This window comes from Hipposideros armiger, unplaced genomic scaffold (genome assembly GCF_001890085.2).
Source record: "Hipposideros armiger isolate ML-2016 unplaced genomic scaffold, ASM189008v1 scaffold_874, whole genome shotgun sequence".
Classification (NCBI taxonomy): Eukaryota; Metazoa; Chordata; class Mammalia; order Chiroptera; family Hipposideridae; genus Hipposideros; species Hipposideros armiger.
Genome location: NW_017732224.1, coordinates 485,808 through 513,382, shown reverse-complemented (window position 1 = coordinate 513,382; position 27,575 = coordinate 485,808). Strand labels below are relative to the sequence as shown.

General features: G+C 36.3%; 1 protein-coding gene across 4 annotated transcripts in view; it reads right to left on the bottom strand.

Moving 5' to 3' along the window:
- Positions 1–11,135: 11,135 nt before the first annotated feature.
- Positions 11,136–27,575, bottom strand: part of VGLL3 (vestigial like family member 3) — a 54,729-nt gene continuing 38,289 nt past the window's right edge. For all 4 annotated transcript variants that reach the window (XM_019629866.1, XM_019629865.1, XM_019629869.1 and 1 more), the window contains exon 4: positions 11,136–17,209. In XM_019629866.1, the coding sequence (XP_019485411.1) occupies positions 17,166–17,209 (44 nt within the window). In that variant the 3' untranslated portion in view covers positions 11,136–17,165. The remainder of the gene's footprint in view (positions 17,210–27,575) is intronic.

The following is a 27,575-nucleotide window of genomic DNA, read 5'->3' as shown; positions in this document are numbered from 1 at the left end:
TAAATGTGGAGGTTCTATAAAGTGCTATTTCTTCATCCTTAATCCTCCAGAGCTGAGATTTTGTTTTCGGTTTACTATTCAATTAAACCAAGGGCTAACATAGGGCCCTTCTTATCATAATGGTCAATGCGGGGAATCTGTCAGTTTCTTAATTTATTCTACCCAAATATGTAATCAGGAACTGGGGAAATTACTAAAGGAAGAATCCATGGATCCATTAGACCCACTTTGATATAGACTTGGGCCAAAACTCCACTCACCTGCCAACTTCCATAAGCATTAGTGGGCTGTAGTGGCATTTCAGATCAATGTCAACTCAGAGCCAATGTCTGGAGTTTCCCTTTCTCCAATGCAGTCACAGGCAAAATGGCCATGTATCCCCTCAGAACATGACTGGAGGAAGATTTACAGTCTGTACACATGACAGTGTTGTAGGGCCTTCCTCAAGGAAAGCTGGTCTCTACCTCATTCAAGGGGTTTAGGTTTATGGACTAGCTTGGTTGAAGGAACTGGGTGAGAGGCCATGGCTTTTTTTTTTAATTTATTTTTTTTATTAGTTTCAGGTGTACAAAGCAATGCACTATTTAGACATTTAAACCCCTCATAAAGTGATAACCCACCCAAGCTACTACCCCTCTGACATCTTATATAGCTGTTACAATACTATTGGCTATCTTCCTTATGTTTTACTCTACATCCCGTGACTATATATACTATATACCTATATTTTTAGTTATAATTGACATTCAATATTATTCTACTTCAGCTTCAGGTGTACAGCACATTGGACACAGTCTGTGAAGTGATAGACCTGAAAAGTCCAGTGCCCATCTGGCATCTTACATGATCTTTACGACATTGTTAATTACATTCCCCTATGAGTTCTTATGGCAGTGACTCAAACACAATTACTGCTCCCCAAACTGACTTTATTTCTTGTAATATAGATTCAGTAATATTTTATGATTGTTTATTTTGTACCTAGGACCTTGTAACCAATGAACTCTGTCCCAGACCCTAGAGGTTAAAACACACCGAATGGCAGCTCATCCTTACAGCTGTTATGGTAATTGAGCTTTCCTTATCATTGATGGTTAAGTTCTGACATCTGGCCTCTGTCAATCTGGGGTCCCACAGTTTTCATTAAAGTCATGTATACTACATCAAGGGTGGCAACTCCCACCATCATCATCCCCCAATTTACAAATGACCGCCAACACCAAATTTTTAAAGATTCTATTTCCCTCATAACACATTTCTCAATGCCCCAGGGATGAGAGTGTTTTCTGTAACTTTCAGACAACATTGTAAGAGGGAGAGAAAACAAGTTGCATGTAATAATTTTATTCTAACATTACCAAATTTGTAAGTCTGTTGAATTCCGTCCTCTAAACAATTACAGGGAAATTCTGACATTCTGACCTCATTAAACATAGCCCTTTGTGATCTCCATGCTTCAGTTAGTCAACCAAGCAAACTGTTAGAGACATTTTTAGCCAATCAGCTCAGTACATCGAATCCTATATCCAACAGATACAGCCAACCTAGCTTTCTATTCCAACTCCTTAGTCTAACATGCTTAGGATGTACATGGTTCTCAAGTTCCAAATGGTAAACGTGAGCAAGTTCGTGCAATCCCTGTGATGTGTAAGCTATCTTCTCCCAAAATTATTAGTGGTTCTCCCTTGGGTCGTTATTGGAATCTGACTCTAATTTATGTGTCTAGAGGCAACAAAGTGCAAAATGGGAAGAGCATGAAAAAGGGCTAGTTTTCTCAGAAAGAGAGAGGGAATTATTTCAACTGTGAATGAATTTTGGGATTCATTTAACTTATGGGGATTCAGGGTTTCCAGCTTCATCTGAGAACACCCAAATGTTTTTGCTCAAGGCAGTCATCCCTTTCTCACTAAGAAACTTGGCAAAATTGCCGGACCAATCTGCATCATAATTCTCCAAACCATGCCATGAGATGTTAGTCCTGATCTTCAGCCATGTCTATCCTGTCTCTACAATGAATTAAAAAAATTTATTTAGAGCTTTCATGAAGCTGTTTTTCTATCTAGGTTTTGAGCTAAGAGTTCTAAATCTTGAGTTGATTTTTTTTTTTGTAAGCCCTTCAGTGCTGCCTCACATACTTCTCAACCTCTACAATACTTGTAATCATTGTCACTGCCACAGTGGCCAAGTTCAGCAGATCACTTAGTTTCTTAGAGCCCTGATACCATAGGTGGCTGTGATGCCACTGCACCCCATGGATTACAAAAGGTCCCCTTTCGGCCTACAAGGGGTGACTCCTACACTCATGCTCTAACATGTGAACAACTCTATGCCTCCATCCTTTCTTGAGGATTTGTTTCCTACAACCACTCCTTATAGGCAAAAGTATGTCTGCCACATTCACATCAGGTAGACAGAAATGATCTGAGTACCTAAAACAGCAAGTTCAGGGCAGGAAAACTGGTTATGCAGTGATGGAAGAGCTAAGGAGATGGTGAAGCAAACCAGAGATAAGAAACATAAGGAAACCACTCCCAATCATCAAAGCCAAATGGAGGAATTGTATTAAGGGAGCCAGAGGCCAAGGGTACCTGGCAGGATCTGGGAGTGTGGCAGGCACTGAAGCCACAGTGGCACTGTAGTCGCTGCTGGAGACATAGCTGCTGCCAGAGATGTTATCCAAGTAGAGTGAGAGGAGAAGTATCTGGCTTCTTCCTACCCCCTGGTCTCGCACATCAATCTCCTGCCAGTGCCAGGGGTTAATCTTCCTATAACACTGAGTATAACATTGGGAGTTACAGAAAGAGATCTGAGAGCAAACAGTCCCCAGGCTGCAAAGAAACAAATGTGGTTGCCCTACCCAGAATGAGAAACTATTCTTCCCTCCATCTTGGCATGGACTGTTCTGGCCTCATTAAGCAACTACTGCTGCCTAGTGAGGAGAGCATCAGGCTCCATGTGCAAAATTGACCTATATGATAAAGCTATTAGGAGGGTGAGACCTGACCAAGTATGCATTAGGGCACTTACTAGGAGGAGAAACAGACATTTACTTATCAGAAATGAAGGAAATCAGATTAATTTGACAAAATTATTGATAGACAATAACTTGATAGAAAGCCAAACACATGGTACAGCAGACCAAGGAGATTGAGAATGATGCTTTTAGAGCACAGGGACTATCTATTTAACTGGTTTTATTCAACATGTGAGACGGCGTTATGAGAAGGTGGTAAATGCTTTCAGATCATCATGATAAATGGTTCTTCCTCATGAGAGTGCAAATGACTGTGGGTAATTACATGAAATTTGGACACAAGGTAATTATGTATCAACAAGTGTTTATTGACATTGAAATTTATTCAATTATTAGTTTCCCAGCAGAAGTTGTAGAAGCCAATATGTATTGTTAAAATTAAGCAGGACAAATTACAAGGATTTTGTTTTTAAAACCATGCAGTTAAGTGAGTAGGGGGCAAGGCTCTTATGTCTTTAATGATACATGTCTCTAACTTTGTCTACAGTGTTGGACATAATTAGTAATAGAAATGCTGTAAGTGGTGTGTTTTTTTCCCCCTACATTTCTATTTTCCACCATTGAGTAATTCAAACCAGCACACGGAACACATGGGATGAGCAAAAAGTCTAAATTATATACAGGTTTGAATATTGGCTCTGTGAGGGATAAGCCGTGTTAAAAATACAAATTCCAGGGTTTCAAATTCCTGTGGGAATCGTGTGTCTTTTTTTTTCTCTTCAGATTACATAAATACCAATGGCATTTGTTGCAAAGAGAGTCTTTGGAATTTTTCTTTGTTCCACTCTGTACAACATTGTCATTATTGAATTTTTATAGCTCAGATTGCCATCGACATCTGAAGTTGTCAAAAAATCTTTTCCAATTAGGTTATTCTTTCCAAAGTGCTGTAGCTCTAGGAAAATATGAATTCTGATGTCTAAACAGGTTATAGTATTATATTTAAAGAAAATACATATAGAATCCCAGAACATTTAGAACTAAAAGAAGCCATAGAGATTATCTAGTTTTATGGTCCCAATTTTATAGATAAGAAAACACACCAAGGAAATTTAGTGATTTATTTATTTTTTTTCCCCAGAAGCACGTAAGTTGTTAATGAAAGAACTAGGTCAGGGATCCATTGTTTTCCAGATAATCTAAGAAAGTATTTTGTCAGGAATGCTTCATTTGTACAGTAAGACTTCATTCATGTGATATAGTCCTGGTTTGTGGTCATAAATAGTTGCAAACATCTAGTCTTTTTTTTATTAAGAAAAACAAGACTGCTTTGTCCAGGGGGTAACTCATTCCTCACTGTTCTCAGCTTCAGGTTATTTGCACATAAATTCTTCAGTTCACAGTCATCTTACAAACTGTTTTTTCCTTGTTTGTCCATGTTGAATTCCTTCTAAATATTTTCAGCTTTGCTCTCTCTCTCTCTCTCCCTCTCTCAACCTGAAGCCTTTTTAAATCTTGGCTACTCAGTATGGATCTCTCTTATCAACTTTGAATTTGTAGTTTAATGTGCTGCAACAGGGAGGAACTAGGAAATTAAAAATACAAGGCCACACACCAGTGCTCTTGTAGGTAGGCCTTCCTTTGTTTTCTATGCAGGACATGTGTAAGTGGTGAGTGAATAGGCAGATTTGCCCTGAGCTAATGAGACTAAAGCTTTAGGACCCCGTATCGGCACAAGCCCTTTCCAAAGCCTTGGGATGGATCCTAGCATTCATGTCAACATATGTTCCAGCATTTTTTTTTTCAAAAATAAGCTATTTAACTACAATCATTTAAGAACACTCCCACTCAGATGTCCTCTGCATCACACTTTCCCCTTGTGCAGTGGCAGGGATCAAGCTAAGGGAAAATTGAGTTGGCAGATACATCTACTTTGATTCATACCATTCTCAAACACTTCTAGGTATAATTAAATAATCATGTCCTAGTGTATGAATGGCATCTGGGAGTATTTCAACCCCTCACTGTGCTGATTCAAAAGGGGCTAAGAGCCTATTACTCTCTGAACAGGTCCAGTGAGTGTTCTACCACCAAACACAGGGATAATGAAAAAGAAACGCGTTTGAAATATGAAGATAAAAGCTAGTTGTTGAAAGAGCAGTATGTTATACCATACAAGTGTCTTAGGCAGGTAGTCAATACAAATTTATAAGACGTTTTGGATTTCGTGTTTATGGTATCCATCAGCTTTTCCAAATTTGTTAGTTGTGATTTCTCATTCTAAACAAACATTTACTTTCATACATAATTTAGTATTCATGTTGTTGTTTTTTTCTTAAAAAGCTCCCTTTCCCCCAACTTTTGTAAGCCTTTTAGGCCCCACAAATCCTAGATCATTCCCTGGGTGATTAACTTTCAAAAGTTAATCTTTTCAGGCTTCTGGGCAGCCTGATCCTGGTTCATTCCAGAAGCCAGAGTTCAGAAAAAAACCTATTATGAGCAACCAAAGAAGTCAAAACAGGTAAAAAACAACAACAAAAAAACAAAAAACAAAACAAAACAAGGCCTATTCTGGGAAGTACAATAAAAAGATCAACATCAGAAAAGCTGATTTCTGTTGACAAGTCTAAAGGGATCCTTATGGGGCCGGGACAAGTTCAGAGGCCTCACAGGCCCCACCATGCAGCAGAGAACACAGAGCTGTGGCTGCATGTAAGAATATTTCTATGAAAAAGCTGACATTTCTAAGACCTGTTTTTATGAATGTGCACTGCCTAATAGAAGGTAGTTTGTTTTATTTCAAATAGTCAGTGCAGACACTATAAGCACTGCCAATTGTCAAGGTAAGGGACTTAATGTCCTTATGGCTTCAAGACCACAGCCCCTAGAGATTAAAATCACAACTTTATTTTACTTGTATTAGTACTGTTAGGATATATAGTTGACCATACAGGAACACTAAATGGAGAAAAAAATACACACACACACACACACACACACACACACACACACACATTCAGTTTTGGGGTTCTGGGGAACAGAGAGATTTCTTTCTGCTCTATTTTCATGGAATTTGGAGGAAGAAGAAAATGGGGTTTACCTCTCTCCTCCACAAATTTATAATAATCTGATTTGTGATACAGAAATTGGACTAGATTTTCCAATTAATTATCATGATTTCTCAGTCATGAAATCAGCTGACCAGTAATTTAGTTCAGGGAGCACAGCTTATTTGTGGTATAAGAAGTTTAGATGCCAAGCATCCAATCACCCAGCATAGGGTCATTATGTTCTTGCTTACTTACATTTTAAATGTAAATATGAACAAACAGTAGGCACTCAATATTCATTGTTTAGTAGATAGAGAGGCAACTTGGCATAGTGGAACAAAAATGAGCTTTGAAGTTACACAGGCTGAGCATACATTCTTGATTCTGCTTTGGGCGCATTAATTAAAATCTCTACAACTCACTTTTCTCATCTGAATGTGGAAACAGAAAAACACCCACCTTGGAAAGTTGTGCTGAGGATTCAATGAAACAACTTTTGTAAAGTTTCTTGTTTGCAAGTACCTAGTAAACTGGGGTCATTAGTAATGATATTTGAAATCCTAAACTTCCTAGAAAGTTCAGCATTTAACAGGCATTTATACATATATCACTTAACCCATATATCTACTTTATAATGTAGGTATTAATACACACACACACACACACACACACACATATTAGTAGTAGGGATGAATAATTTTTTCCACATTAAACAACTGACAAGTAGGGAGTAAGAAGAATACAACCAAATCTCGCAATTTCTTAGCTTTCTGACAGAGAAGCTGAAAGTTAAGATATTGTATGCTTTCAAATGATTTGTTCTATCACTTTTACTCCTCCCCCAACACACACTCAGGGTGTGAGAAATGAGGATTCTTCACACACATTATCTTGATTATAAAAAGAAAAAGATTAAAATGTAATTTTGGTGTTTTTTTTATCAGACAAAACAAGAACTCATCACTAAAGATAGTAGGATGTTGACATTCTCAGATAAAAAACAAGATGTCAACACAAAAAGTTATCATCCTTCCAACCCACTATTCATTATTTTAATGAGATTTGAGGTTGACCTGAGTAGAAAAATAACCATGACCTTTCAGACCAGAAGAATATATTGAATGAATTGATTCTGTATCCCCAAGTTACAAAGATTCTTCTTCACTTGCAAAATCTGTCATAACTCTTTTGGCTCATATAAGCTGCATTACTGTTGCTCATCCTTCTAAAGCACCCTCCTTTTTCTGGTCATTGTCAGTTCCTCCTACTGTCTCTTTTATCCCAGTTGGCTAAGAGATTATTAAAATATGTTCATAGCAAAGAAATTCAGATGGACAATAGCAAAAACTTGGTGGGGGATAGGGAAGGACCAATGTGGTGCTCTAAGGTTCTTTTTTTGGTTAAATCTGAGTTTGAATCCTAACTGTGTCACTTGTCAGCCGAATCTCCTCAGGCAAGTGCTTGGCTGACGATTTCCTCAATTCCCTAAATTACTAAAAAATAAAAGACAATCCCTAGCATTTAGTGGTAAGTGAGTGACATACTTGAATCTCCATAACAACTCTATGAAATAGTTACTTTTAACTATTGGAATAGTTACTAAATGAAATAGTTACTTCAATACGCTGAGATTTAGAGGTTAAGGAAATTGCCCGAGGACGTACAGCTTCTAAGTAGCATCTTTAAAATTCAAATCTCCATTTTTTTTTTGTATTGCTAACAGCCTCCCAAATAACGCTATCTACATATTGATATTTGTGAGAAGTCTTTGAGATAAGTTCACTTAATGTTCATGGTATATAGAAGGCTTAATAAATATCAGCTCCTTTCTCTTTGCGTCTATGTAGTAGATGTTTTTAGTTTTCTCAAAAGAGTTTACATTTCTTATTCCATTTCATCTTCACTTGACAGATAAGGAAACTGAGGACACATGGGACCAAATGATATCAACAAATTACCAGAGAAAGTGGTCTGAGGACCCAGCATTTCTCTCTTCACATTTGCTACCTTCTCTTCTCCAAACTTTCAATCTGTCAAAATCCTGTGAGAAGGACTTTCATTTTTCTCTTGGGTCCTCCCTTCCTTTTTGGCTTCAGGCAGAAAGGCATATGCTTATTTTCATAAATGAATGAGTGCCTTGATGTTACAGAACCTGATAACACACACTTCAAATGATTACTTTGTGATCTCTGGGATCATCATGGCAGGAGGCCGTTCTCAACTAGACTCTGGTTCCCTGGCAATGACAAGCCTTAATGGAATCTGGCCTGCGGAGCGTCTGGGCTGTGTGCTAGCTTGGTGTCAGAGCAAGTGCAAGCAAGTTTCCCGAAGCTCAGCCTTTACAACATTGTGTAACTCACACATTCCTTCAAGGCACCACCCACCTTTTCCAGTGGGAATCTACTGAAATGATTCTCTTTGAGGCAGTGTGGAAGTAGTGGGGAAGGGTGTGAAGTATGTGTTTTTGGAGGAGATTGTGGATGGGGGAGTGGGTGGAGACAAGCAAGGGGCGGGGGGGCGGGGAGTGACAAGCAAAGATGGAAAAAATAACCACCACTGCCACCAAAATATTCTGCTCAAGGATGAGAGAGTACACCCTACAGCTGTTAGCACTGTTCAGCATATTTTGCATATTTACATATACCAAGTATTTCCAAACAGCCTTGTGTTTGTTTTAAAATCCCACACGGTGATGTCTGGTAAAGCTGTTACTGTGGAAAGCTTATTTTCTTGGTGATGTTTACAAAACTGTTTTAAAATTTTGTATATACATCATAAGTCAATCAGAAGAGTCCCTGGCATTACCCACATTATAGAGAAATCTGGGTCACTCCAGCTACCCATCAGACAACATGCAGAGCAAAACACCCATGTTCTAAGGCAAAGAAGGCACCTGGTTTGTTGAAGCCAATTTTTAAAAATTCTTATGTTTGGTTCAACACAAAATGAAACACAAGTCATCACCCAGTGATCCCTGTTAGTTCTAAAGACACCAATGTGGTTTTCTTAGTTGCTATTGATTCTCGTTTTTGATTTAGAAGTTTTTTGGGGTTTTTTTGTAAGAAAAATGGTAACACTGGATAGATTTCTCAGAGCCGTTTTCCTTTGGAAACATAAAACACCGCAAAACCACACACAGCCCATTTGTTAAAGATTAAGAAACTTCCAGCAGAATGGGGTTGTTTAAAACTGTATTTCCCTTTTAGCAAGATCCACAAGAAAAGGATAGAGTGTCGTGCTTAAAGGGGAACAGATTTTGTATTTTTTGGCAAGATATTAAATCCTCTGTTGCTATATTTGGCTCCCTGCAAATAGTCTCTGTACAAGTGCAAAGTGAAGATCAATGCCGGTGTTCTTCATTCAGCTACAGCCAAACTTGGTATGGAAAGTCAAACGTTGTGCTTGAGTGTTGTTTTTAAGCGAGTCTAGCTCATTTGTTGATCAACAGCGTTTGAGAGGGTCGGTACCTACTTTACACATTAAATTAATATATCCAAACATGTTTGTGTTCCGTAACAGTTTTTCCACTGCTTAACTGATAACAGATGTAATGATTCAACCTAGGCAGAAATGTAAAAGTTTTACCATGTCAATGTGGTCATATATAGATATTTAGTTAAATGTGGATAAGCAGGTCAAATGAGATGCTTGGAGACTTAGAACATCACAGGATGGGCATATGTTCCCAAAAAAGGAAGCAAAACAATTAAATGGTAGTGATTGTCCCCAAAGAAAACACACTTCAGCTAGGAAGAATCTGCACCAGATGTCCTGCTCTCCACCCCCCTGAGTGCCTGTCTGAAATAAATACCACATAACCCTTTGGATCCCAAGGCACTACAGTATCCACGTGAAATGTTTGAAATAGCAACAAGAATTTCCTTCATATGCAGTTATTTAAGTGAATGAAAATGAATCCTACACACGAGCACTGCAAACATGGAACAAGCCTTGCTAGTTCCAGTGACATGATAAATCGTCCTAGATTAAAAGGCTGATAAAAAAAATAATAATTGAAATCTAATAGTAATTGTGGTAGGTAGAATGGGTCACCCTCAAAATGTTCACATTGTAATCTTCAGAATTTGTGAAGATGTTACCTAACATTTAAGGACTTTACAGATGTAATTATTTAAGGAATTTGAGATGGGGAGATTATCTTGGATTATCCAGGTAGAGCCAATGTAATTATAAAAGGAACTCAAATGTGTAAAACGGAAGGCAAAAGAGAGAGTCAGGGTGAAGCCATGTGAGAAGGACTTGACCAGCTGTTACTGACTTTGAAAAGGGAAAAAAGGGGCCGTTAGCCAGGGACTCTAAACCCTGAAAACAGCAAGGAAACAGAGTCTCCCTTTGGGTACCCAAAATGAATGCAGCCGACACTTTGATTTTAGCCCACCAAGACTAGGGCCGAATGTCTGACCTACAGAGCCCTAAGATGAATTTATGTTGTTTTAAGCCATTGAATTTGTGGTAATTTTTTTACAGCATCCATACAAACCCCATAACACTAGGCTAGTCTAAATATGGCAGACTGTTCAGAAGCCTGTTCCAAGTTATTTCACCAGTCATGCTGGAGTGTCTACTGATTTAAACACTGATTTCCAGGCTTTGCACTTCCACCTTGAAGATTTATTTAATAAAACATAAGACTCATGTAGGCAAACTCCAGCAACCTTTAAAAATATAAGGTCTTGGACTTCTTTGTAGGTGTACTTCCTCAACGTCAATGAACTATTAGGAAAGTTTTGTTTGTTTTTCCATATTATTTACAGCAAGTTTCGTATCAACAAATGTAAAAACAAAATACACTTCTCCTGAAAAATCAACTGATAACTTTAAAAGCATTGTATTAAAAAAAATCATAAGCTTCCTGTTTTTATGTAATTAATGTAGCCCATTTCACTTACTAATCCATTATAAATGCTTGTTTTATAACCCATTCTTCATGGCTCTCGAAATTAACCTCATTAAACAAAAAAAAATACTATGATGTATTAATTTCCAATGGCATTTATAAGTTGTTTAATTAAATAAGAAAAAAAATGGAGAACTTTAGTTAAATGTCAAGAAATGCAGACAAAATAAAAAAGCTACATTAAATATAAACATTAACTTCACATTAAATTATTTATTGAACAAATTGAAGATGACATCTGTTATTACAAAATCCTCCATTATCTTATATCATCGACATAGTTATAAGGCCTGCATTTGAAAAGTGAATAGAAATATGAAAATGTCTCTTTCCCCAGCCCCAAGAAAAAACAGAAAGAAATATGATTTTATAATTAGCTTGTAAACCTAAAAAGTTTCATGAATTATATATTTTTTATAAATTGAGAATGACAACATTAAAATTAATTTGTCTTTCTGGAAATGTAAAATTAAGATAGCATAAAACTGCTCATAAAACTAACAAATCTGGAATTTCATTATATTTCAACATTGCAAGATAATATTTCTATCATTAGTGTTCACTTTACCTAATCAAGTGACAAATATTAAGTTCACCATACTGTGTATTTTTTGTTAATAAAAGCATATCATCTTACCTAGATTTATATGATAAAAACAAGTTAAATCCATGTTTTCCCTTCAATATATGCACTTCAAAATGACACAATGAATTCACATGAAAACCTTTCCCTATACTGTATATCCAAAAAAATGTATGGTATAGCACTTTTAAATCAGATATTATATCTAAGATTGTAAATATCCTAAGAAATTAAATCAAGTATGTAAATAATCATTATTAATTTTTGTCCTAGCCACAGCATGGAAAAAATGTACATCCTTATTAGTATAAAGAGATATCATTAGAAAAGTTCACATCTTCTGCATATATGAAAAAAGCTAATTAAAGAATCTTGTATTCTAAAAAAGTTATTCTTAGGCCAAAATTTAGTAGTCCAGAAATGGTTAAAAAGGAAGTTAATTGATAGTGACCTGCCTTTTTTCTAAAAGGTGTCATTGTTTACTTATACAGTGGAGTTGGTAAAATACACTTAATTATTATTTATTGGAATTTTAAAGGGGAATTCAGATAAATTTATTGGATCCAATTAATTTGCAATTTCAAGAGAACTAGTTTGATCAATTATTCAAAACCATAAACATATTTTCCAACTAAACAAATAGCACAATGGACAATAAAAGAAATAAGAAAATTAAGATATTTTAATAATAATAATGAATAATTTGGAAACATGTATAAGGCAAAATTCCCAGAAAGCACTAAAAGAAAAAAAATGCCAAAACAAAAAACCTACAGAAAAATTCTGAAAGTCTGTTCTGTGACAAACCTCCATGATCAAGTTACAAAGGTAATTAAGATTTTGAAGCTATTGAGACCGAAATTTCCTTGCAGGCCCCACCCATACCCCCATCACCAGAGTCATCCACTTTTGTGTAGTTTACATATCGTCTTAGGCATACATGATTGAACTAATTCTTTAACCTCATTTTTCTAAAACAGCTTTAATAATAGTTTTAATATGAAATTTAAAGGGCTCTTGGACCATGATTTCAGAAAATAAATTTTAGTTTCTCTCTCAAACAAGCCTTACATTTTCTGAAAGATGTTTCTTTTATCCCGGATGAAAGAAAACAAAACAAAACCAAAAAAAAAAAAACAAACCAAAAAACCCCAAAACCGTGTCCTTAGGGTCCTGCATATTAAAACTGGCAGGCTGATTTCAGTCTTGGTCTCAAACAGTTTCTGCTTTCTGCTGTCCTTCTGTCTGTTGTGAAGGTGATCAATCACAGGAGTCTAACTGCCATCAATACCCCTTTGTAACTGCAATGGTTCAAATAAACTCTTTCCATCTTCAATAACTGACACAGTGTCAACATCTGCTTCCAATAAAGTTGTTTCTTTTTTTCTGAAGTAGAGTAAATCTGCTGACTGAGATCGTAAAGGGTTGTGTTTTTTTTTTCCTCCCCTTGAATGCAGACGATTTTTTTACACCATATTTTGCAATTTTTTTCCTCCAAGGCAAGTTAAAAAAAAAATGGATAACTTCAAAAGAGATGTTTTTATTCCAGGTGCTAAGGGAGCACAAAATATAACTGAAAAATATAAACTTTGGTAATTTAATGAAACTGTTGCCTTAGTTTTGAAGAAAATAATCCATACAGTCCTGGATGAAGTTTTAGAATATGTAAGAAAACTCAGAGTTGGACCTACATACCACTAAGAGGTTAACTTATTTTCCTTCATAAATGGCACACTAAAATATTAGCAATAATTAATAAATTTACATTTTATCTTCAACACCCAGTAGAAGGCAAAAATTCTCTTGCAATAATTTGTTGCATAGAAGCACAGTCATATATCTATTTGATTGCTACAGAAATGGGTATAGAAAGTAAAGAGAAGGAGTGTTTTGGGAGCTCAATTTTATGACCTTGTTACTCAACTGAAAGACACATGGTAGCTGTCATTTATTGAACATCTACTACGAGACAGATGATTGATCATATGTATGATTTCCAACCTTCACAGCTGGCCAGTTAGTTATTATTATCCCACTTACTCATGAAATAAATAAATGGAATGCCAAATAACACTCATCTTAATTGTGGCTAAGCCAGAATTTGGAGAATGACTTAACGCCCAAGCCAATGCTTTTTTCCATTTATTCAATCTGCTTCTCTATTCAACCCCCAGTCAGAACTCTAAACATATATACTTTCCTTTTCCACCACTTAATGATACTGCCCCATTGACTTAATTCAGCAAACATTATCTAACAAAGGGACACTCAGTCAGGAATAAAATGCAGTTTCTCGAAAACAGTTTCTGATTGCCACTTTAAAGTAGAAATGTAACCTAAAACCAGATAGCAAATGTGAAAGCTAGATAGAGTCTGTCATCTGTTCTACAGGTCTTGAGTAGGAATGGGCAAATACTATTTGCATAATGAATAACAAACTCTTCAAGGGCATATTTTATGCCAGTGCCTAGAATTGTTTTTTAAGTTTGTTCTAAAGTTAAAGAAATTAATTCCTCGATTATTTGCAATCCACTAATGCTCATTTACAAAATTTAGAACAATTCTGGTCATTTTTGCTTAAAATAGTTGTGTAAGTAATTTGAAGAGGAAAGGGAAAGGAGAAAAATTACAGGGGGAAGTTTAGGAGAGATGGTGAACCTTCTTAAGAGGAAACATTGGTTTTTAAAACATTTAGAGACTCTTTTCAAATAAACAATGAGGGTCCAATAACCTATTAAGATTTATCTTGTTCCTTAGCTTATCTTGTTCATTGTAAGTTTAGTGGGGGAAGCATAGATTAGATGTCAAGTACATCAGATGATTTTCTAGGGTTTAGCTCACAGATCTTTCGAAAGCTTGGATAAAGTCTAATTTGCAAATTAGTCAAAGCCGTAGTGTTTCCAAACGGAATTAGGGAGGGAGGTGGGCGCTCTCAATAAAGCCGACAAAGCTCAACAGCATCATTTTGATGTGAGACAACCAGACCCAGAGCACGTTAGCACTTTAAATTGAAAGTAAATCCAGAAGATCATGCTAAATTACAGTTCATCCTCTTTTATAACTTCCGGTGGCAATGGTACTATGACCATAACAAGGGGACGTCAGGCCATTATAGAGAGACACGCACTCATTCTCTTTTTACTGAGATTTTGATACATTCCTTGTATACCAAGGATCGAATCCTTGCCACATGCCAACAGCACCTGGGCCTATTCTCGACAGGATAGCCCACTTGCAAAATTTTCCTGCGCACAGTGGAATTCAGGCCCCCAACTTTTCTTGGGCCTCTAGAGCAAAGGAATATTTTATACTATAGTTGCCAAGAGTCACACAAGGCATAGTCTCAATTTAGGGTGAAGCTGTCTAATCAACTGCTCCCTTTCAATTCAATTCAATAGAGAATAAAGAAAGGAGCAGAGAGTTAATACTTTTCTTAATTGGGAAAGTCCGATTTGAATGATCTGAATGAGTTGGGGTACAACACCGTTCTAAGAGAAACTGCAAAGGAAGTTAATAGGTTATAAGGGGAGAAAAATAAATAATCTGCAGGGAGTCAGTCACCCTATGTGAACTACCAAATACTTGCTTTGAAAACTCAGGACACAAGATGAAACCAATTTTATAGACTCATTCAGCTCTGTGCTCCACAGATTTGGGCAAATTACAAATAATTGTATCAAATCAAATTGCAAATTAAAATGTAGATAATTTAACCACGCTAGTCCCTAGAAATCTAAGTCGATATCATTAGTGAGTGGAAGATACTTTAAGTTTGGGCCTCACATTAGGTAAAAATGTGCATATTATGCTAAGGAGAGTCTGGTTAAGAAGCAGCAATGTATGGAGTGATTAGAATACAGTAAGACAGTGTATAGATGTATAATGCATGAGATGCACCAGGAAAGAAAAGTAGTATGTGAAATAGAGCTAAGAGAAATATTTGAAAATTATCTGTGAGAACTCTGCCTAGCTAAGCAGAGGTTGTGTCATTCTTCTATCTGTAATGTACACATACATGATGTATACAATTTAAGATGGAAAGTGGTATTTCATTAAACATTGTATTTCACATGGCTGAGGACAGGGATGGGAAAAATTTGAGAAACTTTTTTACCAAATAAAAATTTCTATATAACATTAACTTTTTAACATGACCCATCTCTGGAAGTAGCTGAAAGAATGGACTTTACATTTAAAGCCCTTAAAATATCATTAACTGCTACTTTCACAATCCTAATCTTTTCCTAACAGGGTCTTAATGATAATTACATCTTCACCTGATTTAGATTTGGAGGGCCATGTCAAGTTGAAACCAGGGTTTTCAATAAGAAATTTCAAATATAAATTGTCAATTTATTAAACCAATTTTAGTAATTGTGGCATAAATCCAAATCTAAATTTCATTTCCCCAAATTTTTCCTTAAAAAAATAAGTCAACTAAAACCAGATTTAAACCAAAAAAAAAAAAAAGTGGTGAAAACCTATGCTTAAAAGATTACATACACCATATATTAGTTTCAATTCACAATGATAGGTAATATTATCAGAAACAGCCACTGAATTAAAGGCTTTATGATGTGTCTAGTACCCTCCCAAATATTATCCCTTCAAACTATCTCCAGGAAAAAAAAAATCCACTGAAATATGACCTTAAAAATGACCATAAATGAGTGATTAGGAACAAGGAAAATAAGTCACTGGAACTCAAAGGTAGCATGGTTAAATGCATTTTTTTCCAGGAGTTCGATAAAACTCTGGTTCTATTTATCAAAGTCAGATGGACTAAAAAAAGAATTATATACGCTAGGCAAACTCTCCATCTGATTGAAAGTTTATGCAAAACTTTCTTAATCAACCTCTTTGGGAGAAATCAAAGTAATGAAATATCCTTTCTTTAGTGTGGTCATTAAAAACTTCCTTTTGAAGCTATACATATAACTCAAAGCTAAGTAAACTAGCATGGAATTAAATCTTCTCTGAGATTTAATGTGATACAATACTATATTGGCTTGGCTATGGTGCTATTTTTGTAAAAAGGAGAAACTATCAAACACTGAGGTAACCTAGAAAGCACAGAGCATATCACAGACACCTTAAAAACAAGCATTTTAAACATTTTTGCCAGTGCTTCTCTGAGAGCAAGTTCTTTAAACAGAACTTAACAATGTTTACAATATTAAAAAACATACATCCCTCAAAAATAGCCCATCAATGCTAAATCAAACTTTCTGTATTTCTACAAAAATAGATGCACATAGAGCTACGAACTGTATTCCTGAAAGAATGAGCATTTTCATCTGTGGTTCATCTTTTCCTGACAAGGTGGCTGGTTCCAAAAATTCAAAATGAAACAAAATTAAACCATGTATTGATAAAAGCAAGACAAAAATAAAAAGAGTTGCACAGTTGGCAAAGGCTCAGATGAGGGGGAAAACAAAACAAACAAAAATGCGTTTCTTCAATGTCTAGGACCCACTCTGCTTTCTCAAGAAAAGGCTCCAGACCAAAGTCAGCTGGCTGACACTTCCTCTTCTCCTTCCATGTCTATCATGTCCCATTGCAGAATGGACAATCCTGGCAGCATCTTTTCCCCTTGGGCCTGTGGATTCACACTCCAACCTGACTTGATAATACTGTGTTTCAGTACCATGGTGATTCCTTGCTCTTGTCTTGATGCTGTAGACCTAGAAAAGGTGACAATGAGAAAAATAAAAAGCATTAATACATGTAACTCTCAAAAAAATGGGCATAACTGATAATGCATTGGATACAGAAACCAAAGAACAATCTAGGCAACTGTGAGTTATGGCCTAAGGATCACTGGATCTCTAAGGAAATTCTGCGCTTGAGGTCACAAGTTTCAAAATGTCAGCCAACACAGTAGGTTACAAAAACTCTCTAGACTAGGGCATTGCTATTTGTACAGTACAAATTCTTTACCGTGCATTTTATTTCCTTGGAGTATGGGTGAATAAAATAAAATCATAAAATAAATAATAAAATTAAATAAAATTAAAAATTAAATTGACTTTTATTTCTAATTTCAAAGGAAGTGGATACTGGGGGAAAACCATGTAACCAACCTTTGTGGCATTTACACAGCACTTCAATTAATACTTTTCAGCAACAAAAATGATATTTTTGGACGAAAGTAGTGAATAAATTCTGGTGTTACTTTCAAATGTATGCCAGAGTGGGATGGCTATAAATCGTGGTTAAAAACTGATTCTAGTATTGTTAGTAAAACAGATATAGCTGGTTCATAACTAATAGCACAAATCTATATTCGATTTATAAACTTATTTATTTTTATCACATTTTCCTCCAGAAAATATTTAAGATGGCTTATAAAAATCCATACTTCATAGCAAGAAAATATGTCATAGTCAATTTAAAAGAATAATGACAAAAGGAAAATATGAGATGTATGAATTCCAACTCAAAACTAAAATGATTAGGAAGAAGTTTACCAAAGAGGAAACATTAAAAAAAGTGACTCTCATTTGGTTCTAATATAGTCAGTCAATTGACTAATTTCTGATCTGGGCAATTAGTATAACTCCTTCAGCCTACACCCCCTTGAAGTCACTTTCTTCAGTTTCCTTTATTTTTATTCTGAGGCATAATTGTTTGGAAGAGTAAAGACTCAGAATAATGGCTGCTGTTAAGTTGTTTGACATCAAATACCAAAACATGAAGGTAAGGCTATTCAGTAAGTGGGCAGAAATGCAGCCTGATTGCTTTGTGGGGGTGCTGGGACCACAGGCTGTCTTCTTGGTCCTTGATCTAAAACTGTTGTAAGTCTGGGCTGGATGTCAGAAACAGAATGGTTAAATGAGCCAGTATGGTTTTAAACTGTAATTGTTACTAAAACAGCTGTGGTGATTTCATTTCTTGTCCCTTCAACTTGTCAAATAATTTTATGAAACAATGGGTATCATTACAAAACAGATACAATTAGTCAGCGGTTGATGGGAGACATTAAGACAATCTACAAAACTACATAAAGGGAGAAAAAACAAATAGGAGACAAAGAAGCAACTCATAGAACCACAAGTCACTATCTATGTCCTGTAGCATTTGTGTACTAGGAAAAAGTAATACTTCCTAAAGAAAGATTAGTTCCATCTTCATTTTTTTCTCATGTGTACTAGTATTGTGTTTAAATGCAGAGTCAATAGTTTTCCTCTCCCCTTTCAAAAGAAGAGAGGAGGAGAAAGAGGAGAAAGGGGGAGGAAGAAGAATAAAAGGATTTGGGGTACACCATTCACTCTAAGTTTGCCTTATTCACTTTCAAACGATTGTATGGTTAGAATAATTTACAACCTAACATTGTCTCCGTTGGGTGACTCTTATAATCTAAACCACCTTAACTGACAATCTGCTGACTGCATAAATATTTTTTTCATTATTAAAACGTCTCATCTTCTGTATGACTCAGTATTTCCACACTTGAAGACTCCATCAATCTATAGAATGTCAGCACGGCAGTCATGAATAGTGTTGGAATCATCAAGTGGTCTGAGTGTCTTTTTCCCCCCTTAAATAAAGGCAATCCCTACTTTGTTTTGCAAAGACATATGATTCCTTCAAAATCATGTTAGCCTTTTTCTGTGGACCAGGATTGAATTACTTAACATAACCCTAAATTTTCCAACCAGGGAAACATTATAACTTCGTCTCTTCAATTTCTCCCCCCGCAAGTCTTTGCATTATTCCGATGCAAATCTTTAAACAATCAATTCATTTATAGGGCCTGAAATGTATTCAATATCTAATGTGGTCCTTGTGATTTAGCTTCTTCTGGGTGAAGACACCAAATCAAAGTTTTGCTTTAATTACCAGGTATTTGTACCTGTAAATTTCAAAATAGGCATGAGTAAAGCACAAGAAAATAAACGACCTTACTCAAAAGACCCTACTACTAGTAAGTTGCAACAGAGAAGTAGGGGTATGATTTTTCTTGTTTGACAACTGATGAGGGTAGGTTATAATATTTAAGACTTACCCAGTATATTTAGTTTTCCCAACAAGGATTAAAGGGGACAAAATCATTAATCCATGACCCTCTTGTGGTTTGCATATATTTGAGATTTTCCTGAATTTTCTTACCAGAACACAAAATCCACTGCTATAGCTTTGTTTCTATTCAGGCTTTTTGGCCTTTTTGCTTTCCTAATTCAAACCTATGTGAAACAAGTTCATAACATATCTTGAATTTTCCCCACTGGCTGTCTGAAATCACCCATATTTATCTTCTTGATATTAGTAACTCAGTTTTGGTTTTATTGTTTAGTCCATGAGATTGGCAGTAGAAAGGAAAATAAATGACATAAAAATGATATTAGTGAAAATTTTCTTAAGGGCTGAATGTGCCAGACACTGTACTAGGTGCTTTACATGAAATATCTCACTTAATGCCCCCAACCATGCTATAATGATATAGCAAGTGAGAAACTTGAGACTAAGAGAAGTTAATGCAACCATCAAGCAGTAGAGCTAGGAAAATGAGGTGGTCTGATGTCAGTGTCAGTGGTCTTAACCACAATGTATAATATATGGCTCCCCCTATATGGACTACACAGGCTGTAGGCTGTGTCTCTAGCCTATACTTCCCTAACTCTCCAATCAAAATTCTTTCATAAAATCAATTCAAGCAAATGCTAATGCATTTTTTAATATTCTTTTTGCATTGTTTAGAAACATCATGACTTAACAGGACTGGCATCAAAAATCAACAAAACAGCTTTCTTTGTGATTTTTCTAACTATACATCTGCATTGTTTTTCCTAAGGTACAGTAAATGATTATACAGTAAATAGTTTATTATAATTTGGATGGGAGCTATATACTTTGATCATGTAATAGGATATGCCATATGCCACTGATGATGTGTTTTTTTGATATATAACATGCCCCCTAAAACTTCCCCAGTGTGAACACTGAAGACATAGGGTAGCCATTTGGCCTATGAGGTGGTTGTCATAAATGGACCCAACAACAAAGACATCACATTATTGGCTTGAGAGCTTGAGAATATGGGAAGAAAACCTAAAAAGAAATGTCGGCCCACAGCCCCAGTCCCTCCCTTCAATTCCACCACCACTACTACCTGACCACCAAAAAAAAAAAAAAAAGGAAAAAAAATATCCAGACCCAGGAAGAGTGCAAAGGAAGTATGAACATAGGAAAGAAATTTAGGATAATTAGAAGTCTTGATCAAGGAAAAAGATCATAATATGATTTCCCTATAAAATTTGAAGAATCTGTCTGTATAACAAGGCACCATGACTCATTTTGTAGTTGAGGTTTTTGGGAGGCAACAGCTTCACAGATTAACCTTTTGTAAGAGGCTCTGGAAATACGGGAGTAGAGATTGCAGCAGAGTGTGTCTAAGCATGAAAAGGCTGGAGACCCCCCGCACTCTAATTTCTCTCAATCCTAGGTGTCTTGTGAAAAGATCCTAAAGTTCCCATGGGCCCACAGAGGAGGGTACACAGTTAGCTCAGAGAGGATTCTGGTGGGCCTGCTGATATGTCCTAAGTAGCTATGATGTAGGTCCCCTGCGGCAGAAGAAATGGTATGGGCCACACCACTCAAGCACCTTGAAGGGATCACAAACCCTAGGAAATGAACTCGCATTAAATAGGTCATTATGGGGATGGGGGGACACTGAGCAGAGAATTCAGGAGAGGCAGCATTGAGGGGAGGGTATATACTTGGAAACAAAGGCCAGCATAGGATGGAAATGGCAAGGCCAAGAATCAGACGGCCACCTCTTAATTCACAATTTTTGTGATGTGACCAACCCTAGGAGTACAGAGACAATCCCAGAGAAAAACAGAGGGAAGGACCTGAGAAGAGGCTTCATCTCAAAATGGGAAATTGTTTTAAACTGAACGCAATGGAGATACCATGGGGTTGAGCTAAGAATGCCCAGAATTGATGTTGTTTTTCTGACATTGGGAAGAAATAAACAAAAAATTGGGTTACTGAAAAAGTTACACTCCAACACACATGAGTTTTGAGGACTGTTTCATTGTCAGAGTCACAGAGTCATATCCACCAGAAAAGCACATCCTCCTTCTAAGGAAGCTTAATTACTTGACAACACCATGGTCTATAGTTCTCAACTAAGTTGAATAGGCTTCCAATTAATTTTATCGCTGGAGATAAAAAAATAAAAAAAGTAATGTGGTAACCGTACACTGGAGAGCATCCTGCTGATAAAAAGAGGAAAAATAGGAACATAAAACCTGAAAGTGTGGGTAGAATATTTTATGACCTAAAGACCTAAAGTAAAGAAAGCACTTAAATGAATAAATATAAACTTTTACTTCATAGAGTTAAATGTCTAGAAACCCTTTTGAATTAGAATGCTTACTATATTAGACTAAAAAAGCTGGTAACTTATTCCTACATCTAAAAAATAATAATAATAATCACCTGCTTCATCCTTACCTTAATAAAGATAAGTCATATTCTTTACAAATAAAAATATATTCAACACTGTGGTGCATGTGATATCAGACTATCCAACCTTCACCAACTTGACCTCTAACACTGTCACACTGAGAAATGATCACCAAGTGATGCTAGAGACAGTCTTGTTATCTTCTCCTACTTTATAAAATTATCACTGGTAATGATCATACAACTGCATTTGTTTGTCTGAGCCCCGAGGCAATCAGTTTAAATGCTAGTTAAGAATTTCTAAATATGATCTACGTGGTGGTAGCACTTTAACACTAATGTAAGGGAGGGGAAAAAAGAGCTAGAGAAAATCCAGTTGGGGAACTATGATTTCATTTTAGGTCCATATCAACATAGATTATATGTAGCCACCAGAGAGACCCCCCCTTCACTCTTTTTTAAAACATTTTTTTTAAATTTCAAAACACCATAGATTTGTTGTTTAAAAATCAAGTTATGGAGCATTTAGAAAGGAAAAGTTCTACATAATATTCCGTCACCACACAAATGGCTGAGTACACTTTGGATGTATATGCGTACTCATACCATTGTTTATATTGTGCTGTAACCTGCTCATTTTCCCAGCAATGTTATCTCAGAAAACCATTCTGTGTCAGCATGTAGATCAACCTTTGTTCTACCTTATGCCATTCATTACTCAGTTCTCTCTAGATGTACATCACTTGGATACACACACTCACAGTGTACAAATGCACTTGTTACTTATGTGAATATTTTGGTAGATTAGATAAATTCCTGACAATACGTTTGTACAATATAATTGGTGAATACAAGCATTCATGTACATTTCCATTTCCATATTTCATTATGGGTGCTAAATGTTTCAGGAAGTTTGTAACAATATATTTATTTTTTATTATTTACTATTATTATTGCAGATTAAAAGTAACTGTTTCAATTTACATTTCTTTCAGTATTAGTGAAGCTGAACATTATGTGATTATGGTGTTTCTTCCTCTGTGTTTTATCGTTGGCCAATTTTCAATGCTTTGAAGAAAGTAATTTCTTCATTGATTTCTAACTGCTTTTTGTATATTAAGTATATGGGCATTTTTTTCTCATGTATTACAAATATTTTTGCCAGTTTGATGAGTACTAAGTACCTCCATGCTTAGTATTTAAATGTTGAACAATAATTCTTTTTAAAGTCATCCCCAATAAGATGTATTCTTGAACCAGCACAAAGATTAAATTTATTATGACACTTGTTTTACAATGATCCTACATCATTACAACACTTACACACTAAAACAATGGTAAAAGATTCCTAACGATGACAGCATAATGATTTATTAGCAGAGAGAGGTTTCTTTGTGTGTGTATGAAGATGTTTCCTTGAGGCACATTTAAAATTGACTTAAAATCTCCTTGTAGTCATACTGTCAAAAACAATGAGGCGAAAACGGTCTGAACTTGTCAAAATATCTTTAAATTCAAATTCAAAAGAGGACTAGACATGCAAAATCCCCTGAACCTGATGTTACTAGACGACCACAATTTACTAAGTTACCATAAGAAGTGCAGCACCTGCACACCTGAGGCGAACACTGCAGGTGACAAGGCGCTTAGGGACCAGGTGTTTCCTGCGGCTGCTGTTTTTCCAGACCCAGACGGCAAGCCACCTTAGTCTGTCCGCCGTCTCAGAACCTTCCTCCCTCCCAAACCACAAACCTGCCCAGGCACCGAACCTTCATTCAGCCTTTGCTTTTAGGGACATCCATTTCCTCAGATGTGTGCATGTTAAAATGCCCCGCTGGAAGGGAAGCTGGCAAGTACCTTAAGCACCAGGATATGGAGTTACAAATCTGAACCAGTCATGTTAAAACTGACCTTGTGGACGCATCCAAACTATAAATCACAGATTTAGGTAGTTTTTTGATCAAGAGTGACAATGCACCGTGCTCCAAATTTGAATGTTAATGTGATAAGCTCTTGGGTGAGAGGAGCTGGGGACCAGGAGGCGCAATATGGAATGCAGACACTGCTCACCAATTCAGTGACCTCGATTTCAAAAGCAGATATAAAAAAACTTTGAAGACAGAGACAAAGAATAAAGGGAAAAGGGAGTGGTGTAGAGTGAAATGGAACACCCTCTGTAATTTCTTCTACAGATTTTTCTCCCAGAACTGGAGAGGAGCAAATCCAAAAAATACTTGGATCACTTATTGTAACTGAAACCACAAGTTATAGTACTCTCAAGAGATTCTAACCCTCCAGACATCTGTTGGATAACAAATGCAGCCAAACATGCGTCTTTAAAGAGGTTTCTAGGTTATGCAGTGACAGCTTTACGATCCAGAAAATAGATAATCCAACCAGAGGAAGAGCTAATCTGGGTCCACTGTTTACCCACAAAAATATAATTAGGGATACAACACTAACACAGGAAACACTGTACCTGGGAGCACAGGTTATTCAAAGACACAAATATAGTATCAACTGCTTTAGACCTGCAGAAACACAAATCTGTTTTTATGCCTGCTTGGTTTAAGTAATCGACCTCTCCATTAAATCTAAACATATTGGAAAATATTCAGTAAGAATGAAATATGTTGCATATACATCAATTCTACACTGACCTTCGTCATTTTTCATCTCACTTACGTGACGTGAACACAAGCTTACTCTGACATTTTCCAGAAAAGTCTGTCTAATCCAAGGAAACATAAATAGAACTTCGATGATTATGAGGATGCTGAGCATCATCTGATACTCCTCAAACAAAGCAGCCACAAAAATAAGTATAATAACACATGCCTGTGGTTGATAAAAATTATGAAGTTAAATTTCCAGCATATCAGGCTGTGTCCAAATGAAAACGGCATAGTTTGCCTCTCATAGGTCTCTCGCAAGACTTTTTTTGGTCATCTTTTTGCCAAGGAATTCAGAACATGTTGGCCACAGACAACTGTTTGTGAAACCTTATATTGTTGATAAATAGAACAATAAGAGAAGAGTTAGGCAGCCTGAAGGAGAATAAAGAGAATCTGTAAATTCCGCAGGCCTTACAGAATTTTTGTATACGATCTTTGGAGCCTGTTTGAAAGCTAATGTACAATTGTCTGGGGACAAGTTCTAAAACAGAGTTCTTCTTTTAAGCTGTTTCTTTTAGATGTACCCTTATATGTGATGCGAGAAATAGCAAAGAATTACTGAAAAGATAATTTGCTGATAAAAAAAAGACAATGACCTCTGAAACAGGCCTTTTAATGCTTTGAATGATTCTTTTTCAGAGTCATGCTAGAATTGCCCATGAGCTTTTTTCAACCTCTATACAGTTTCCCTCTCAGGCGAGCACATAAGTTTCTACTTTGAAAAAGTCCCCAATCTTAACCACAGCTAGTTGATGACAACTCCTTTAAGAAACAATCAAAAGATGATGGCATTCCCTAATTTTGCTTGCAAATTTGAAGAAAACATTTCAGAAAGCAAGAGGTGCTACCCAATGTAAAATTCATACTCGAATGGAAAATGGATAAGTTTTTAGTTCACAACTTTTAAAAATTAGCAATGTATTAATGGAGTTTGGGTGAGTTTAATTACATGCATAGTCTAACTTCCTTTTTCTGTGCATAAAATTTCCTTTCGATCTTTATGAGTGACAAGAACAAGCATCTCAGCAATACATAAGCACAATGGGAAAGAATATGTATATATATATATATATATTATATATATATAATATATATAATAATATATATATAATATATATATATATATATATATTTTAGTACCCTCTCATTCCTCATGACAGAGTGGTCTCTATGATTTAAAATGTCTTCAAGTTGTACATCCTGGTAACTCTTCAAATCCTTTCCTTTATTCTTTATTCCACCTCTCCCATTGTCTGCCCACCCAATCAAAAGCACCCAGTTTTCATTGTATGCCCAATACCAGCATACGCCACTATTGGGAAATTTAGCTCCAACAAATATCATGGCTGTTCTTCTAGAACAGAAATGAATTAAGTTAGATACAGTCAGGAAGTGGCAGGAGCATTTAAAGCTAGCATCTCAATTATTCATGAATTTCCTTTTCTGTTTGAAATGCACCATACTTATTAAGACTAATGAGAGCTTTCATTCTGCATCATGTGGCACCATCTAGAAAACACAAGTACGGGCATTAGTTCATTGGAATCTCCCAGTTGTGTCAGAGTATGATGTAGTATTTCCATTTTGCATTGAAGGAAGAGGAGGAGCTGAGAGATTATGAGACTTGTTCAACATAATACAGCTAAGTGGTGATATGGGTCCCAGAATCAGTTTGTTGGTCCTCCGCTTTTCCCATGCACATCTCTGGACACACACTTCTACCTCTCTGCAAAGATTAAAGTTCTCTCTATGACCATCATTTTTGTGAGCCCCCAAATAATGTGGAAGTGAGAATAAATTATTAATAAAATCAATCTCTCCTCCCTTTTCCCCTGTCTCTTTCTTTTTCACACATATACGTATGCACATACATACATACAAATATGTTTTTTTCTTCTAAACTTTCCTCCCTCTCTCCTTCTCAAATTCAAATTAGTGACCTCAATACCTGCAGCCCTAAAAGGAAACACATGTTGACAAATGAGTTTTCTCTGCTTTCATTGAATTACATGTGCACGCACACACTTCATAGGCACACACATACAGCACTCCTTGTCATTCATTTTTTATAAGAAGCGCATATAAATGCTCTTTTGCATTTTTTTTCAATCAGCAATACCACATAGAGCATAATTCATATGAATTCATAATTCATAGATCACCCTCTGATGTCACCTGATTACAGTTTTTTGTTTGTTTGTTTGTTTGTTTGTTTTTAGCTGAGCCATCCTGCCACCTGTTGGCAGCTCAGCAGCTGCTCAGCTCAGGCTGGGACTCGAACCGCTGTTGCTCAGAGCTCGCACTCTTGAGCAAGCTCTTAACCAACTGAGCCACTCAGCCGGCCCCAAAAAACTGATTACAGTTTTTTGATACTGTGAAAATCATCACAATAAATATTTCTGTACATATATTCTCATATGCTTCTTATATTTATGTGGCATAGACTCACAAGAGTAAGAGTTCTGGGCCAAAGTTTATGAGTATTTACAATTGTCATACATTTTCTAGTTTACTTATTTAAAAAGCTTACAACTTCTTAATTTTCTACCAGCAATGTATGAGAAATAGCTTTTTCCCTGAACCAAGATGTATTTTACAGGGATTCAAACTGATACACACACATACACAACACACATGCATGTGCACACGTGATTATTTGTATTATTAAGCAAATGCATCCTAAAACATGCCGATTCCTCTCAGAAGGTTCCTGAACTTGTCCTCTAAGGTAGGAGGAGGATCTGTAAGAGAAATTCCCCACGCTTTAGGCATTGTGACATATGGCACCATTCTATGGATGAAGGCCCAGAAGAGAGCCTGGACAAGATCGACAGAGCTCTGGGGTAGCAGTGGAATTTCATTAAGGTCCTGCAGAATCCAGCCAGGGATACTCAACACTGACAGCAGTGCTCAGGAATGCATTTCTCTCTCTGATTCACCATCCAGGTCCTTTTCATGCAGA